Genomic DNA, 18,132 nt, shown 5'->3' with positions numbered 1-18,132 from the left:
CATGGAGCAGTGCTGGGTGACAGAGGGCTGAAGGAAACCAGGGGACGGGGAGAATGAAGGGTTGGTTTAGGAGGCCTGCCCAGGGCCCGTGGGCCCTGAGGGACAGACCGGACCTCAGAACTGCTGGGCAACCACCGGTGCCACGGATGACACAGCCTCCTGCCTCTCCCTACATAACTCGTGACCCAATGTGAAAAGCATCTGCCTTTCTGTGGCTTGACTTCTGTTCATCTTCATTGTTGTTTTTTTCTCAACCATTCTTAAAGTGACTTGGAAGGTTCAGCTGTTGGCATCTTCTATGCCCCGTGTCACTTTCCTTTCCCTTTTTCTTTTTTATTGTCCAGTTGAAAAATTATGAACCTAGTTGGAGAAAGTCTATCCTATAGTCTTAATGTAGGGAGAAGAAAGGACAATTTAGTCATCAGGTAGACGTATGCACATGCATGGATGTGATTCTTGACTCCTAGTCAAACTTTGGTGGAATTCCATATTAGGAAAATGTACTTGGATTGATTTAAGAAGTGCAGGTTTCTTTTCATGAAATATGGCTGCTTGCCAAGCAGACCTCAGAGGGCACTGGCACCCATACCTCCAGCACGCAGTGAGGCCATTCCTCGGGGCAGTGGGGTTTGGGGGAGGGGGAGGGGAGAGGGAGGAGAAAGAAGGAACTCACTTGTGCCCCAAGGTTTCTCTTTGGTGCCCTAGCGTTTAGGCTCAGGCTGTTTTCTAGTGGTGAGTTTTCCAGTTACCTGGGCTGATACTAAAAGATGCCGTTTCTTCTTGGGGGTTCTGGAAAGCCAGGAGACCCCTAGTGTCCCAAAGGAAATGGGAGAGGCACCACGCATCAAAGAAGGAAGCAACACGTTGACCATCATTGCCAGGCCAGAGAACTGAGGGGAGTCCCCTGTATGTGCTGAGCCCTAGCAGGTGACATATCTTTTGGAGACTTTGGTTTGGGCAGTAGGTGATCCACTCAAGAGAGTCTGTGAGACTAGTTTATGAACTTGGGGGTCATGGACTGCTCCCACATGAAGGCGGTGAGTGACAGGCCAGGAGCTGTGCTTTGTGTATGTATATTACACACTCAGACGTAGGTCCCTGGGGAGATGCCCTAAGAGTGTTGGCATGGGGAAGGTGCCCAGAGATCCCTTGGTCTGTACCTTCATTCTGAGGCCCAACAACTTGAATGAGTTGCCCCCGGTCATAGAATTTGTGAGTGAATAGCAGAGACCACATTTGAAGAGAACCACCACCCCCCTTGCCTCTCGCCACCACGCTTGCACACATGCACATACATACACACTCCTACACACATGCATGTGCATGTACGCAAGAAATACCCTCACAAGCACTCACATATACACCTGTGTTAGAAAATAGAAAGTTTCTGCTGTGTGCTTACTAAACAGCTAGTTCTTTTGAGATCAGAGGGGTTGGCTATTTTTGCTGCAGAAAACTTTCTCCAATCCTGTCTTTTTGGGCAATGCTTTTGGGAGTAAAATCAGCTGCGGAGATCAGCCTGGCTGCCCATGGGCAAGCATTTGTCTCGCCCTTGCTCCCTGCCACAGTACAAAAAGCAAAGTTCATCACGGGAGCCTGCCGAGCTGCAGGTCCTAACATCCGCCTGGCGGCCTTGGAGAGAACAGAGGGAAGGCAGCTTTGCAAGACAGGCTAATGCCAGGACTGGGAGTAATGGAGCCAGATAACAAGCTTTTGATTTTTCTTTGGGCTTTAATTAGCCTTTTCAAGTTCGAGGCAAGTTCAGGGCTGAGAGCAGAAAGGAGGAGGCCAGGAACTCCGCACAGGGCTGGGGCTGTCTCCCCAGCCCGTCTAAAAGGCCACACCAGCTTTTAATGCACAGTATCAGTTTCCTTTGATTCAGCCCATACTCGAGTTAGTTTGCTCTGGGGCTTGGCTACGGTTCTTTTGGCCTCAGCTCAGACCACGCAGGCCAGGCTCCTGAGTGTCCCCGTTGAGGAGCCCTCACAGGCACAGAGTTTGCAAACCCAGCTTTTCCTGCACTCATTCATTCACAAGGCCTTTGGATTCCTTTCCTTCTTGCCTTCTTACCTTGAGGCAGGGGAGGGATGAGATGAATTCTAGAGTTCTTTTTTGCCTCTGAGTCCAGGATTCCCTTGAGGCCTGGGAAGGGGAACCAATTCTCAGATGGCCTCTGTCCTGCTGCGGCGTTTCAGCTGCAGGAAAGTGGGGGAGGGGAGCATAAAGCCCAGGAGGCTGACTTGAGGACTTGTTTTTTGTAGGGTTGGGTGTCCCTTGTGGGTTTTGTCATAGTTACAACTCAAAGAGCTTGAAAAGTGGTTCATTTTAAAACTGAGATATAATTGACATGTAACACTGTATTAGTTTCAGGTGTACGGCATAATGGTTCAATATTTGTATATATTGCAAAATGATCACCAGAAGAGTCTATAGTTAACATCCATCACCATACATAGTAACACATTCTTTTTCTTATGATGGGAACTTTCGAGATCTACTCCCTTAGCAACTTTCAAATATACAATACAGTATTATCCACTATGTCACCATGCTGTACATTACATCTCCAAGACTTACTTTATAACCGGTATTTTGTACCTTTTGCCCAGTGACTCATTTTTATTGTGCTCCTGTTGTCCTGATTTCCTAAGCTAGAATGCTTGTTCCATGGTGCTCTTCAGGCTTTTCTGGTCTCTTCATTTCCTGGGATTCACATTCCTTCCCCTGAACTCATGCCTCCAGGACTCAGAGCAGGTAGTAGTATGAGCCCTGAGGCTCCACCCCCTCCCCAGGTCCCAGCTGTGTTTGGCTGTGTTCAGGGAAAATGGGGTCGGAGCCTGCCATGCATGGGGCGTTGGTGGAGCCACGTGGTGGCCCACAGCCTGGTGACCAGCTGTGGGGAGAAGCTTAGGGCTGGGAAGCTGGAGCCTCGATCTGCAGGCCCCCAGGGAGCAACCTGTTGTCTCTATTCCAGGAGAACCAGAGAGGCTGGCTGAGCCCCTATCACAGATAAGGGCCAGCCGCCGGGAGTTTCCTCCTCTTGGGACTGTGTCCCTGTGAAAGTCAGCGCATGTTGCAAACGAAAATCCTGGAGTGGGCGTTGGGTGTAGAGGCTGGGGAAGCAGCCCAGGTGTTTGCTGGTGCTTGGGGGAGGGCGGGGAATGGAAGCAACTTACAGTTTTGCCTTCTGGCCCATTCTTTCTTTCTTTTTTTTTTTTTTTTTTTTTTTTGTGGTACGCGGGCCTCCCACTGTTGTGGCCTCTCCCGTTGCGGAGCACAGGCTCCGGACGCGCAGGCTCAGCGGCCGTGGCTCACGGGCCCAGCTGCTCCGCGGCATGTGGGATCTTCCTGGACCGGGGCACGAACCCGTGTCCCCTGAAGCGGCAGGCAGACTCTCAACCACTGTGCCACCAAGGAAGCCCTACCATTCTGTCTTGTGTCCTGTTTTTTCCCAGCTTGGATGGAAAGAGGTATCCAAGAACAAACGGGCTGGCGTCTGAAAAATTACTCTAAGGACCTCAGGAGGGCCTGTGCAGAAGGAGGGTCCTAGAGGGATCAGCCAGGGCTCCTCCAAGTGTGTCTTAGGACTTGGGAGACTGTAGATCAATCACCCTAAGGCCTTTTGCTGGTGAGCATCCAGGGGCGGGGTTAAGGATAATGATGTAATTTCTTTGTTTCTGCTGCTCAGCCCTGAGATGGTCTCTATCTTTGGTGCCTTGGAAGGCTGCTCTCTGGGGTCCCCAAACCCTCTGTCTGCAGAGCAGTGACAATTGAGACAAGGAGCTCATAGCCTGAGGCTCTTGTTATGTGCCACGGCCCTGAGCAGGCCAAGGCGACAGCTCTCAGCCCCTTTCTGGGAGCCCCGACACTCCTGGCCTGCAGTGGGACTGCTGGGCTGGAGGCTGTGCTGTTGAGGCCCAAGGCTCTTGTGTTCCATGCGGGTCGAGAGGGCCGGTGTCCTGGAGGCCCCCGGGCACGGCTATCTATATCTCCTCACCCTTTCTTCAGTCTTTGGGGTCACCTCACGGGACACTAGCCCTTCTGCCTCCAAATGAGTTAATGAATGGATGAAACTCTCATTAGGCCCTTGGCAATGTACCCTCTCCTGGTTGGTGCCAAGAATCATGACATGGCATCAGTCTCCAGGAGCCTAGGAGTCCAGGAGAGAGACGCATCCAAGAGGGTCATTACAGCCTGTGTGTCAGGAACGAGGGCTGTGGCCATGAGAGTGACTGTCACTCGTGCCACTTAAGTCTTCCCTAAGTTTGGAACCAGTTGAGAAATGGATGTAGGAGTCGGGCAGCATCAGCTTTAGTGCTGAGAAGCCTGGATGAGCAAAAATCAGCTGCTTATTCGCCCCCTCAAGACTCGAACTTAGAACTTAGAAGACGTCCGGTGCGTGGGGCGGAACTTAGAAGACGTCCGGTGCGTGGGGCGGAACTTAGAAGACGTCCGGTGCGTGGGGCGGAACTTAGAAGATGTCCGGTGCGTGGGGCGGAACTTAGAAGATGTCCGGTGCGTGGGGCGGAACTTAGAAGACGTCGGCGCGTGGGGCGGAACTTAGAAGATGTCCGGTGCGTGGGGCGGAACTTAGAAGATGTCCGGTGCGTGGGGCGGAACTTAGAAGACGTCGGTGCGTGGGGCGGAACTTAGAAGATGTCCGGTGCGTGGGGCGGAACTTAGAAGACGTCGGTGCGTGGGGCGGAACTTAGAAGATGTCCGGTGCGTGGGGCGGAACTTAGAAGACGTCGGTGCGTGGGGCGGAACTTAGAAGATGTCCCGTGCGTGGGGCGGAACTTAGAAGACGTCGGTGCGTGGGGCGGAACTTAGAAGATGTCCGGTGCGTGGAGCGGAACTTAGAAGATGTCGGTCCGTGGGGCAGAGACTGTCACCGGCGTGACCGCCTCATACCTGTCCAGCCTCAGTAGCGGGGGCAGAGAGTAGTGGCCTCCGAGCCGCCCAACAGTCCCCCTGGGGAGTCCGTGTGGCGCCTGACAGTTTACAAAGGGCTTCATCGCCTCCTCTTCTCTCAGCAGTTCTCGGGATAATAGGAAAGGCAGACATCCTGTCCAGTTGAGGAGATGGAGGAACGGAAAAGTCAAGTATTTCACTGAAGGTAATGTAGCTGGTGGACTAGAGCCTTCTTTGCATCCTAATTCTCAGCCAGGTGCTCTTCCCGCTGGTGTTTCTCCATGACGCAAAGGTGGTACCTGGGCTGGGATGATGCACGGCGCAGAGCCGTCTGGCCTTGCAGGGCGTTTGCCTTGCTGGGCCCTGCAGCACTAAGTGCCAATGGGACTGGACTCTGCAGTCACTGCGGGGACTAGGAAACCCCTCACATTTCCAGAAGCCCCTGACTGAGAGCCATTGCCAGACCAGGTGCCTGCCTGAGTTCAGGGTTTACTCACCAGCCCTGCTCAGTTTCGCAAGGTTCACAGAGGCACCTGGGACCGAGCTTTTTATTTTGAACCCCAAGCTTCGCTTCATATCCAGCAGCGGCGAGTGGGAAAGGAGAACCCCGTTTGTGTGTGCTGTTGCTGTGGTTCATATCCATTGCTCTCCGGCAGGGCAGCCCTGGGAGGAGACAGGGTCACCCCCTGGATGCGGGCTGGCCTCCCAGCCCAGCCTGGACGGTCACGCCGTTCGGTCTGGCGCCTGGGATCCTGAAACTCCACCAGAGTGCGTATCCGGAATGGCCAGGCAGCCACCCCAGGCTCCGGGTGCCGGTTTCTGCCCGTCTGCTCGGGCTGTTTTCTTTTCCTGTCAGCAGGAAGTGCAGCTCTGGCTGGATGGGTATGTCCTGTTGTTTGTGGCGCGAGGCAGACCTTTCTCTTTCTGCTCAGCGGCAGTCCTCTCTCAGACCAGCAACTTCTGCTCCTGTCTCCCCCATCCCTCCTTCCCCAACTCCAGTTCACTTCGCACACACGCGCACGCGCACACACACACACACATACACACACACACGGGGGCCATTAAACATGCACCGCATACGCCACACTCAAGTCCCAGTGACAGCACACATCACAAATCTCCTTCCACATCAGCCCAGGCCCTCACCCCTCACCCCTCACAGCCCACTGACCCCGTACTCCAGACTTGTGTTTTAGCAGTGGGTTGGGAGGTGCTGCCATATCACAGACCCTGTCTTTATTCAAGTTTCCCCCCTCCCCTTGAGATGGCTCCTGTTCCAGGTATTCAGGTGAAAAGGACACCCACCTCTTTCTCTTTGGCCAGCAGAATTTGCAAGTAAAGTTGCATCTCAGCCAGGTACACGTGGTGCTTTGGGGGCCAGGATGGTGGCTGAGCCCTGGGTGATATGCTGGGCCTGATGAGAGGAAGGGGCTTGAGGCTGGCCTCCTAGGCTGGGCATGACCTCCCAGGACACCACCCTGGAGCCCATTGGGCCAGCAGGGAGGGTGACGAGACCCAGGAATCACATCTGCAGACAGTTAACACAGACAGCTGCCACGACCTCAGGGCGGGGTTTACCGAGCGGTGGTTAGGATGTGAGGCCGGCAATGCCATGTCCTAACACCGAGAGAACGACTTCATGAAGCCCTGCACAGAGGCATACACCCCTATACACACACCCACGTGTTCACACGCATCCTCTCTGCTCTGGATATATGAATCACTTTCTCATGGTGTCTGTTCCCCGTCGTTTCTGTGTGTCTGTCGCTCTCTCTGCTGTGTTTCACTCTCTCACTTCCACTCACACTCTGGGCACAGTCATCCCTGAGGCTCCCTCTTTCTGTGATGTATCCTCCCTCACACCTCCACACTACACACAGCAGCTAACACACAGAGATTTCTCTCCCGTGTACACACACGCGCACACACACACACACACCCAGATGGTGTGCGACAGCCCAGCCCAGATTGGCAGCCAGGCCTCTCATTCAGTCAGCACACAGACTGGCCTGACTTATCCATCCAGATCTGCATTTCTGGGCCTCTCCTTCAATTCCCGTCATCCTCACAGGGTGGCGTCTTGGCCGGGATGCTGGCCTGGGAGCTTGGGCCTCTGGGTCTCAGCCAGGTCCAGCTCGTGAGAGATCACTGAGCTGGTGAGCGGTTTTCCTTTTTGCTTTAAATTATACATTTCACCTTCTAGAAGGAGGTGATAAAACAATATCCCTTTAATAAAGTCTGCTGAGACTCCTAGGGAAAGAGAAATACAGAGAGACATGAATAAATGATGATAGTCACCGAGCACCTTATATTTGTAGAACACGAAACATCTCATAGCATCATCAGTGTAGTCTCCTTTGGTTACAGTAACCACCTGATGAGACAGAAGGAGACTTAATAATATTGCTGTGATTTCATACTGATATTTTTTCTCCACCAGTACCTGCTTTTGAGAGATTTGGGCTGTGCCTAACCCAGATGTTGTGTTCAGAGTCCCAGGCCTGGAGCGTGCCCCATTCGCCTTCCCTGCCATCCAGCACGTATTATGAATGCTAAGTTAGGGCCTTTGAAGGAGAGGATACATTTCCAGCCAGATCCTCCTTGCTGTCACCTTCATGTGCCCCTTAGTTTCGTAAGGCAGAAGGGAATGACTACACGTTGGCGCACGGCGCTTGCTTCATTTCATTAACAAAGTTAGTGGAGGGCAGGAAAAAAGACAACTCACGGAGTTCTCCATTCGGCCTCTCAATTTACATTTCTTTCCTGGTGGATTGGGCCCCGCATGCTGTCCATGTGTTTGAAACAGGATCAGCGGGGGAGAAGAAAGCCCACATCTTTTCCCAGTCTCGGTGTCATTACTGTGTCTCTGTCAGCGTTCCAAAATATAATGGGATTTGTTCAGCTGATTTATCCTGCGTGCAGGCAACATTGTCCAGACCCACACTCGGGCCTGAGGAGCAAAGAGGGGAAGATGCACAGCAACGCGAGTGGGGCTAATAAAATTTATTCCCGCTAACAAGGGAATGACCTACCCCATAATTCAGCCTGGCGATCGGGACCACTGCTTCCCAGTGCCCGCTAGAAAACACACAGACTTAATCATTGTGGTGTGCCCTGCTCCAATTACAGTCCTGGTGGCAGCTGAGCTTGTCTGCAGTAAACAGGGAGAGAAGCGGGAACGTGGGATTGATGGGCTGGGTGGGATTTCTTTGCCCTTGACAGGCAGCCACTGGGGACCTCTGAAGCTTAAGGTACAAAAGGAAAGGGACAGCACCCAAGTGGTTTTTTTGGTTTTTTTTTTATTAGTTTCTGCTTTATAACAAAGTGAATCAGTTATACATATACATCTGTTCCCATATCCCTTCCCTCTTGCGTCTCCCTCCCTCCCACCCTCCCTATCCCACCCCTCCAGGTGGTCACAAAGCACCGGGCTGACCTCCCTGTGCTATGGGGCTGCTACCCACTAGCTATCTACCTCACGTTTGGTAGTGTATATATGTCCATGCCTCTCTCTCGCTTTGTCGTTTTGCTTGGAACCATTCCAAGGCCTTCCCTGGTCTTTTCCAGGGGCCCAGCTTTGGCTTCTGGACTAGTCCCATCACGGAGGTCACCTGCAGAACTGGGCTAGTGGATTTTCATTCCTGATTCTTTTGCTTGGCCTGCCTGTATCTCCAGTCATGGTGTCGTGGCCCTCTCTCCTTACCAGAGGGAGGAACGCAGGGCTCTCAGCAGCTGAGCTAATGAGGAGCAGGTCAGGGGTTCAGTCCCTGGGATCCTGACTTAGAGCTGCTCTTTGCCTGCTATGCTCAGCACTTCCTAGGAGCGGTGCATTGCTACGGCTCGCTACTGGTTGCACTCTGGACTGCAGAGAGGGTGCTGGGCTTAATGCCCTTCTCTTGGGAAAACAGCTCACATGAGTGGCATTAGTTTCCTGTTAGAAGGATAGGTTGTTATCGTGATGAGTGAGTGACCACGTAGGTGACCTGTATTTTGGTTCCCACCCTTTTGAGTTGCTTAGGAACAGCGCACGTGGCTCTTGGGAATCTTGGTGCGATTTGTCGGGTTCTTTCTCCAACCCCAAGACACTTTTCATGAAGCCCCTTCAATAACATGTTGGTCTAACTAGGTTACTGTGGCTGTGGTTTGCTGGCTTCCCCTCTCTGTCTCTGCACATTCATTCCCCCTACAGTCTCATTGAAAAAGACACACTAAAGAACTGTTCTGAGATAATGCATTAGTGATTAAGTGGAGGAGGCCTCCTTCCCTCTCCTTTCCTGACGTCTGGGCTCACAGCCGAGGTGTAGGGCCAACCTTCACCTCTTGTCGGGGCTTCTCCATCTTGGAAGAGAGTTCGACCACCTGGGCTCAGCACGGGCCATGGGCAGAGCTTCGGGGAAGGTTAGAAATCATAAGAGCGAGAGGAAAGTTTATGCAGAACAGTAAAGCAGTCAGAGGGTGGTATCGTCCAAGTTTTTGGATCTCTTTCTCTGTTACAGAAATGAGCACTCAGGCACGTGGGACATTTTATGGAGTAACAGGCTTTCTGGTGAGAATAACCTTAAGCCAACCAGGGCCTCCCCACGGGGTTCCTACCTCCCTGAGGGCTCTCTCTGCTTCCCTCCTGTCCTGCCGTCAGACGGCACACAGAGTCATACACAGTGGGCATCAGACCCTGGTGCGTTGATGAACACCTTGGGGTCAGCGGTTCTATTTGAGATCTGGCCCCAATAAGTGGGAGATCATTATCTTCCTGTACTGCAGAGATTTACAGCTGGGGTCTGTATGTAGACATGAGCTACTACACTTACCTGATCAATATCTCCCTTTATAAAGAAATCCCACATGCGTAATTCACTGTGGAGGTCTGCTCTGGTCAGCTCCCGGTGTGTGTGTGTGTGTGTGTGTGTGTGTGTGTGTGTGTGTGTGCGCAAGTGTAATTAATTAGTGGGAGGATGTTTGGGACATGAATCTAAGGACTGCTGAGCATGAATCTAAAGACATTTTCTTTTCCACATCAGCAGGCACCTCATGGGCTTCCACCTTCTTTTTCTCCTAACTTGTATTTCTTTTCTAAACTTCAGCTCTCACTTTCCTTTGGGATAGGTCAGCCCAGGAAAGGAGGAAGCCCACTCTGATGACTAGCCAAGGGCCTCCTCGGGATGGGAGAGGTAGTTCCTCCCAGAGATCACAGAAGGGTGGAGGGCTCATCCTGGACAGCAGAAAAGGAAGCAAGCACTGTCCCAGAGCAGCCTCTCATCCTGACAGTAGGTTCCCTGATCCTGGAATCGGTTCCTTTGGGGCCACCCTCTAGCAACCTGGAGGAAGCCTCCATGTAATGCCAGTTTTTCCATCTAGTCTGGGAATGTGATAGATCATGAGGGGTCATTTCACTCTCTAATCCTCAGTTTTTCCCTTCTGTAAAATGGGGCTATTGAATTCTAAGATCTTGAGTCATTTTCCTCTGAAATGGCACAGTATGTGAAAGCTTGGCCATGCACTGTCCTGGACAGAGAACCCAGAATTGAGCCCCAGTGTCACTTCTTCCTCGAAACCCTGCTGCTCCCCGCGGCAGTTGTGGCCCTGCCCTCTGTCCCCACAGCGCCAGGTGCATAACTGAAGCTGGGCATACATGGCCTCGTCTAGTCATGGACCCGGTCTGTCTCCCTCACTGGGAAAGGGGCAGAAACAGAGATGTTTTCATCTTTATACTGTTGGGTCCTCACCTGGTGCTTGGTACCTAGTAGGTCCTTCTAAACATTCTTAAGCAAAGTAATAAATGAAGAAGAGTAAATAGCGTTGTCTTCATTTAGTGCTTCAGTTTCCCCTAGTGGAAACAGGGAGTTCCAGTAGCCTAAGAGACCAAAAGTTTGATGGAAAAAGGCCCAACTGAAGGCCCCACAGTGGGTGAGCTTGGAAGGTCTCTGATGCCTTCTCCCCCCATAATGGTCTGGCCTCCCAGCTTTGCAGGTGGGCGCAGGGGTGCTCAGGACTCCTCTGCATGAGGCTGGATGCTACTTTTGCCTTCAGAGAGGGCTGGAGAGCCGGTTTGCTCCCAGATGGAAGGACTCCTCTCTCTTCAGGAGCTACCCGTGAGCAATGGGAGGACCAGGTCTGACTGTATTTTCCATCCTGGGCTCAGAGACTGCAGCTGCCGGCCCAGAGCAGTCGGCGGCTGCAACCCCAGTTGGAGGAGTCGGCTGCATTTGTCCATCCCTGCAGACTCATCTGGTTAGCCTCCTCTGGATCAGTTTGGGATATTTGCAAACAGTGGATGCCGTGGGTGAGAGGGGCAGCCTATGGCTATGGAAGAGACCGGGTCCCAGAGCTGAGCTAATTGGCCCACAGGGGGATGGACCTGGTGACCTTTACCTCATTAGCACTGCTTTTGGACCACTGAGCTCTGGCCTAGTTCTGATTTTCCATAATAAGGACTCAATGTGGGGTTTCTGCAGAGGTGGGGCAATGCAGGGCAGGGCTAAACCAGCTCCACCTGGCAAGGCGGGTGCATCAGGAACCAGGCTGGGGGCCGTGCTAGATCGGAGGAGGAGTGATCTCAGAATCGGGTTCCTGCCCCACCTCATCACCCAAGGCCTACAGGATGGGTTGGCACAGGTGTCAGGTTGATGGTGGGGCACAGGGTCGGAGGGTGATGCCCTCATTGTCTCCCAGGTCTGCCCCCTTCTTCAGCCCTTCTCAGAGGGTCTCCACAGAGACCACCAGACACTGCGGGGGCCCTTGGGTGGCTGCTTTGCAGCTCTGCCCTGGAGCCTGGGGAGACTGCGGAGGAAGGATGCTGGCAGCATTTAAAATCCCCTTTCCGTGGAGATGATAGAGTTTTTCAGAGTGCCAGTCTCTGCAGAGTGGGAGCAATTTCCCTGTAATTGGTAAATAACGGTAACTGCTCTGTCATTTGAATGTAGCGACACGTAATTGCATGGTAACCTTTGCCGCGAGGGAAGCACGGTGAGCTGTGAGATTGTAATCTGGAGTGTCAGCTCCGGCTCCCCACGCCACCTCCACCACGGCTGCTCGGCTCGGGGGGGCTGCCGTGGGCCCCTCCCTCCAGGTCCAGTGGGTCCTGTTCCAGTGGTTATGCTTGTCACGTGCCATTCTCTCCTGGGCCGGTCTATGGCACCCTCAGCAAGGAAGGGACACCTATGGTGATCTAGGAGGGTGCTTCTTACTAAAGCGCTGGGAAGGGGTTAAGATACAGATCTCTGAGCCCCACATCCAGAGTTTCTGATCCAGTAGATCTGGGGTGGGGCCCGAGAATTCGCATTTCTGATGAGTAGCGCAACTCTTCTGGATCTTAAGACTGTATCTCTGCTCCTTCATTCAGCCTCATGGGCCTGACAGATCTTGAGGAAGCACCACCTTTGCTATTTCATCTTGATAACATTAGCCCCTTTAATCTTGATCACACCTCTACGAGGTGGATATCATGAATTTCCCCAAAGACGCTAAGACTCACAAAAGTTATCTGAGTTGTCTAAGGTTGACCAACAGTAATAAGAGCTAACACTCTCTTAGCACTTACTAAGTGCCAGACATTGTTCTAATTGTATTAGTCATTTGATCTTCATTTGATCTTCACCACAGCACCGGGAAGTATATGCTATTATTATTATCCCTATACTACCCGTGATAAACTGGGGCACAGAGAAGTTAAATACCTTGCCCAAGGTCACACAGCATTAAATGGTGGAGCAGAATTCAAACCTAGGCATTCTGACTCTAGTTCCACAGTGCCAGCCACTGTGAGACTCAAGCCTTTATTTAGTCATCCATCCATCCATCCATCCATTATCCATTTAATGTATATGTCTTAACCTACTGTGAACCAGGAACCAAGCTAAGGATACAAACATGGGTAAAACACAGTCCCATCCTTGAGCTCCTGGTCCCTGGAATCCAGTGGATCACCAATCTTAATTTATAAGCCAGGTACCCCATGAGGACCTTTACAGAAAGCAGATTTGGTATCTTCCTGATGAGGCAGAAGGGACCCCAGAGGGTGTGGCCCTGTCTAAGGCCTTGAGGTCTATTCATGGGGTTGCCTACCACATATATTCCCATGCAGCAGACCCTAATTTCTTTCCTTGGTAAGAATGAAGCTGCTGTCAAATGAGTAAGCGCTGTAGCGGTGGCCATAGCTCATCCGTGGGTATTTGTGGAGTGGCAGGGGAGAGGTGCAATCTGGGCCTGCAGGCCTGCTGGGCCCCTGCTTACAGCGGAGCCCAGTCCCTTCCTGGCTCCTCTGGCTGCCGCTCTCATCTGGCCGTTAAGGGGCCCAGGGGAGGGCTCGGCCAGGGCCAGAGCAGAGGCTCCCTCCCCCGTTGCCCAGGGTGCTCAGGGATCTGCACCAACCCTTACCCGTGGAAGGCTTTCGCCCATTAGCCTTCCCTTCCAGGGGCCCGGCATCTGCTCCCTACACCCCAGCCCCCGAGGTCTGCGGGCCCTGCGGGACTCTCCCTCCCCTCTCCTCTGCTCCCAGTGCGGTTATTACTCTGTGGCTTCAGCTCAGACTCAGCGGGTGGTGTCCTTAGAGAGCTGTGCTCTGGCCAGGGGGCGGGGGCGTGCAAGGGCCACTCCCTGCCGCCATCCTACTTCTGTTCTGGGCAGGATTTCCATTAAAAAAATTAACATGAAATCCCACCTTACCTTAATGAAGGGCTCTCCAGTTTAGCCCGTGTCTTCACACCTGATATCTCACCTAGGCCTCGGGATGGGCCCGTCTTGCTATTTTACCGTCAAGGAAGGTGAGGCCCAGAGGACAGGAGCAGCTTGTGCCAAGATGTGCGGCTGGGAAGCAGCTCAGCTGCCCGTGAACCTGAGACCTGTGCTTTCCCCCGACTTCAGTGTTAAAACTCCCTCCCCTATCACCCCCGCTTTGAGGAAACGAAAAGTAAGCCCCTTCCCACCCCACGCCATAGCCAGGGGGCCTCAGCATCCATGCAGACCCGGGCTGCTCCTGGTCAAAGGCCTCCATCACCCCTTCATCACCTGGGGCCCCGCTCAGAGGGAGGAATCGAGGCACAGGTGAGCCTGAGCGAGAAGCCATCGTCCCTGGAATCTCGGCACCACGGTAGGAGCCCCAGTTGTTCCCTTTGCCTCATCTGAGCCTGATGACAATACCACGAGGTAGGCAATGCGGGTTGTACCTGTCAGGTACAGGTGAGGAGCCCGAGACCTGCCTCCTGATGGGGCCTCGCAGGGAGCTGTCATGAGCTGAAACCAGCAGAGTCCTAGCTGCCAGGCCACCAGGCTGAGCTGTCCTCACTTGGCCCCTTGACATGCAAGATGCCGCAGTGGCAGAGACTTGCAAGTCCCTGACTTTCTGCCTCTGAGCAAGCAGGGATTTAACGTGGCAGCTGGCTGAATGCACACTCTCTTTTTGTACGTGGTTGGTTTTTATCTCGTGTTCTGCCCAGCGAAGAAGAATGGTATTTGGAAACTGACCACTCAGAAATGTAGTTTCGGGGGGCTGAACGGCCTAGCCTTATCAGGTCAATAAGGCGTGTGTTTGTGCCAGGGACGGTGGGAAGCATGGACGGCCTTGCTCCCTGCCTCAGTATCCCCTTGTGCGGAGCAGACAATCATTGGTTCTCACCTACTTGGGAAATGGGTTGTAATGGGTGAGGTCCTTTTGCTAATGGCAGAAGTCCCAGCAGCACAGTTCAGGGCCTAGAAAGTCCAGGATGAGGACTCCTTCTGAACCAGAGGCAGGAACATGCAAGGCCATGAAGATTCCTAAGCTGCCCTCTGAATGCTTGGCAGGTCACGGCAGTTACGTCCAGCAGGGAGAAAACACTGTCTGCCCTTTATCTGGATTTTTCCTTCCTCTCTCCTGTCCATCTCTTTCTCTCTCCACTCTGTCTCCCCCCGCCCCCATTTCCTCATTTTAGGAAAGAACCATAAAGATCAGAGTAGACCTTGAAAGCTTCCTCCCACCTTTGACTCCTATAGTTGTTTTTGAAGGGGTGGGGTACGTTTGGTCCGGACTGTTGGGCCAGACCCTGCAATAGAGGCCAGAGGCAATGCCAGCGTGGTGCAGTCGTCTGCTCTGCACGTGGCCTGCCGAGCCCGCCCATGCTCTCTCCCTCCCTGCCCTGGCTGCTCCCACCACAATGAGAGGGAGGGTGTCGGTGCTCAGCACATTGTCTTCCCTGAGATGGACAGCACTGCTGGGCGAGAGCTGAGGGAACCCCCGCATCCCTGGAAAGCGCAGCGTTGGCCGTTTGCACGCAGCTCCGCTGGCAAGAGCCTGCCTGCTGGTTCTCCAGATGCCTCTTCCTTTGGCTGGATTGAAGCCTTTAAAAAATGACACCTTGTATTTTATTTCACTCTTTTCTCTGCAAGGTCCTAAGACGTTTACAGGCATGAACTCTATAGGCTTTATGGAAGCTCATCAAAAGGCAGAGGTTGTTTCCTTCATCTTTATAGAGTGGAAAATAAAAGCACAGGGAGATGGAATGAGTCTTCTCAGAGCACACAGTTCTTCTGAGAAAAAAGGGGAAATCCAGTGCAGGATCCTAGCACCTCGGGGAGATCTGTGCCAACCCAAAGCTGCTCAGTGGAGGTCTCTGGAGACCCCTCACCAGCCATTGTCAAGGTCTTCTACACTCCCCAGTAGGACTCCCTAGCTGTGACCCTCTGCTTACATGGGGGTCTGGGAGCCTGGAATAAAACTGGGAGAATTTCAGCTAAAACACTGGGGGCGGGGACAGGGAAATGGGCCAAAGGTTTTTCTTGCTTCTTCCCTGACTCCTGAAATTCTCCCAGAGTCAGAAGCAAGAGTTGGGTCAGTGTGTCCCACAGGGTACCTGGGAAAATAGTCTCTTTAAGCGATGCTAAGAGGTGTTCCGGTCAAAAAAGTGGTTTAGGGAATAAAATGCTGAGAGAATTTTAAATATATTTCTTCCTAAAAAGACTTTACAGACCCTTCTTGTAACAATTAGGAATGTCTTACATGGTGTTAGAATGCACTGCGTTTCAGTATGTTTCCCAAAATTATTTGCCCAAGGAGCCCTTTGATGGTAGAAGATCTTGTGGGACTGGGGTTCCATGGAAATGCTGGTGAAGGTATGACAAGGTCAGGCTGCCTGCCCTCCTTCGCCATGTTCTAAAAGAAGCAGAGAGACTGAAATGGGACACAGGAGGCACCTGTGGCCTGCTGAGTTCATCCACAAACCTTCCACTCCTCCCATTCCTCCTTTCCCCGACCGATTGTCTGTACATGTCTCTGCCATGGTGTTGTCGCACATGTGTTAACATTCTTAGTTCTCTGTTCCACATGTTCGAGTCCTCGTCTGTGTGTCTGCTCAACAGTAAGTGTGTAGATGTGGAGACCTCGCCGCTCTCGCTCCCCAGCAAGGCTGTGTGGAGCCCATGCCCATGGGTGCTGGCCCAGTGCTTTCCCAAGGGATGGTGATGATGGGCCATCTAAACTACCAAGGTGGTGCCTGGAGGGGTTGGAGGAGGGGCAGGGAGACCACGGCGTATAGTGTAAAGAGACTCCAGGGATCTGTGACTTTTTGCCATGGTCCTGCAACCTACTTAGATGACTGTTGACGGGTTACCTAGTTTCTCTGGAGCTGAGTTTTTCATGTAATAAAGGAGGGATTTATAACAGATGATCCATCTGTAGGGATTCTTCTAACTCCAGAGTTCTCTGACTCAGTACCTCCACCCATTGCCCTGGTGCTCGCTTCTCATTTTCCTCCTCCTTCCTTTTCAGCTCTTAACCATCGATGACAACTTCTGTGGCCTGGATATGAATGCCCCCCTGGGCGTGTCTGAGATGGTGCGTGGCATCCCCGTCTTCACGGAGGACAGGGACCGCATGACTTCTGTCATCGCATACGTCTACAAGAATCATTCTCTGGCCTTCGTGGGCACCAAAAGTGGCAAGCTGAAGAAGGTAGGACAAGGTGTAGTCATTTTGGTTCTTGTGGAGACAGCCTGTCCCCGCCAGGATGGATGTTCTCTTGCATTCTTTTACTACCTTGGACCTGGTTGGAAATGATACAGGTTTGAGCTAAGGAGCTGTGTTGCTGTTGAGGTCATCAATGATACTCTTGTCCTTTCTGTGCCTTCACATGCAGGGTTGTTGTGGGACTCACAGTGGGTGAGTGTGTGGATCCATCTCTTCCATTGGGCTGGTGTTCTCCTGAGAGGTGTGCATCTCCAGGTTGCTGGGCCATTCTGAATATGGTGTATTCTGTCCAACTTGGGCTTATGCCCCAAGGCAATAGCTTTATGAGGCCTGGGTGGTTGTGGAGGATGGACAGGGGCAAGGGGTATGCCTGTTCCTCCTGCTTCAGCCCTTCTGGCTGGTGCATCCGTCTGAACTCCATTCAGGGAAACCGACAGAGGAAAGTGTAGTACCTGTTGGAGTTGCCGTTAGGGCTAAGAGCCAAGTCGTGGGACGGGGAAACCCTGGATGTTTTGGGGGCACAGAACTGCCCTGGGGGAGTAGAACCGTGTGATCTGGGGACGTGAGTTTTCCTCCTCGTTCTTCAGAAGCTTGCTGGCTTCAGGGGCACTGGGTGGCCTTGGCCCATCTGCCGTGTTGGGGGCCCCTATCTATCTAGAACTATTTTCTCGTCCACCTCTGCTTGGGTTCTCATCTCAGTGAGTTGGTGCTGGCCCCATAGGGTGCCCTCCTTGCTTGGATTAAAAGCCTTTCTAAGACTCTAGGCAGTAGGTCCTGTTTTCTGTTGGCTGATCATCGTACTTGAGTCTTTTCCCTGGGAAATATTGATGACTCCATGTGGAGATCCTGCTTGTTTTAATTAGGCTTCCCTTGGAATTAACTGGACATTGTGTGATTCAGATGGATAAAGCAGCACTGCCAGATCTGAGACTGAATTTTGATGCCTGCTTTTCTCTTTGCTGTGTTTGTGGGTGTTAGCTTGATGGTCAAGGGGAAATGCTCTCTGCAAATCTAGGGACTGTGCCTGTTCTCCCATCCTACTGTGTGACAGCCCATTTCAGCAGTTGTTTTTTTCTTTAGAGTGTACGTCTCTGTGGAACAGGCAGTGGGGCTGGAGGGGGAGAGGTGGGGAGCAGAGTGTGTGGGGGTTGGGAATGTGTGTGGAGCAGTTACATGCATAGCAGCTGGAAGAAGAAACATATGTTGGGGAAACGCCATGGCATGCTGCAAGGGTGATGCAGGCAACATGCCACGCATCTGGGATTGCCCACCTCATCGTAGTGTGC

At 52.6% G+C, this 18,132-nt stretch overlaps 1 protein-coding gene across 2 annotated transcripts in view; it reads left to right on the top strand.

Moving 5' to 3' along the window:
* Positions 1 to 18,132, top strand: part of PLXNA4 (plexin A4) — a 622,339-nt gene that overhangs the window by 242,248 nt on the left and 361,959 nt on the right. For both annotated transcript variants that reach the window (XM_082632940.1, XM_082632941.1), the window contains one exon: positions 16,649 to 16,831. In XM_082632940.1, coding sequence (XP_082489066.1) covers positions 16,649 to 16,831 — 183 coding nt within the window. The remainder of the gene's footprint in view (positions 1 to 16,648; positions 16,832 to 18,132) is intronic.

The sequence above is a fragment of the Mesoplodon mirus genome (assembly GCF_964341445.2).
Source record: "Mesoplodon mirus genome assembly, chromosome: 9".
In the NCBI taxonomy this organism is placed as follows: domain Eukaryota; kingdom Metazoa; phylum Chordata; class Mammalia; order Artiodactyla; family Ziphiidae; genus Mesoplodon; species Mesoplodon mirus.
The sequence above is the reverse complement of the archived record's forward strand: the minus strand, read 5'-3'. Positions and strand labels throughout refer to the sequence as shown.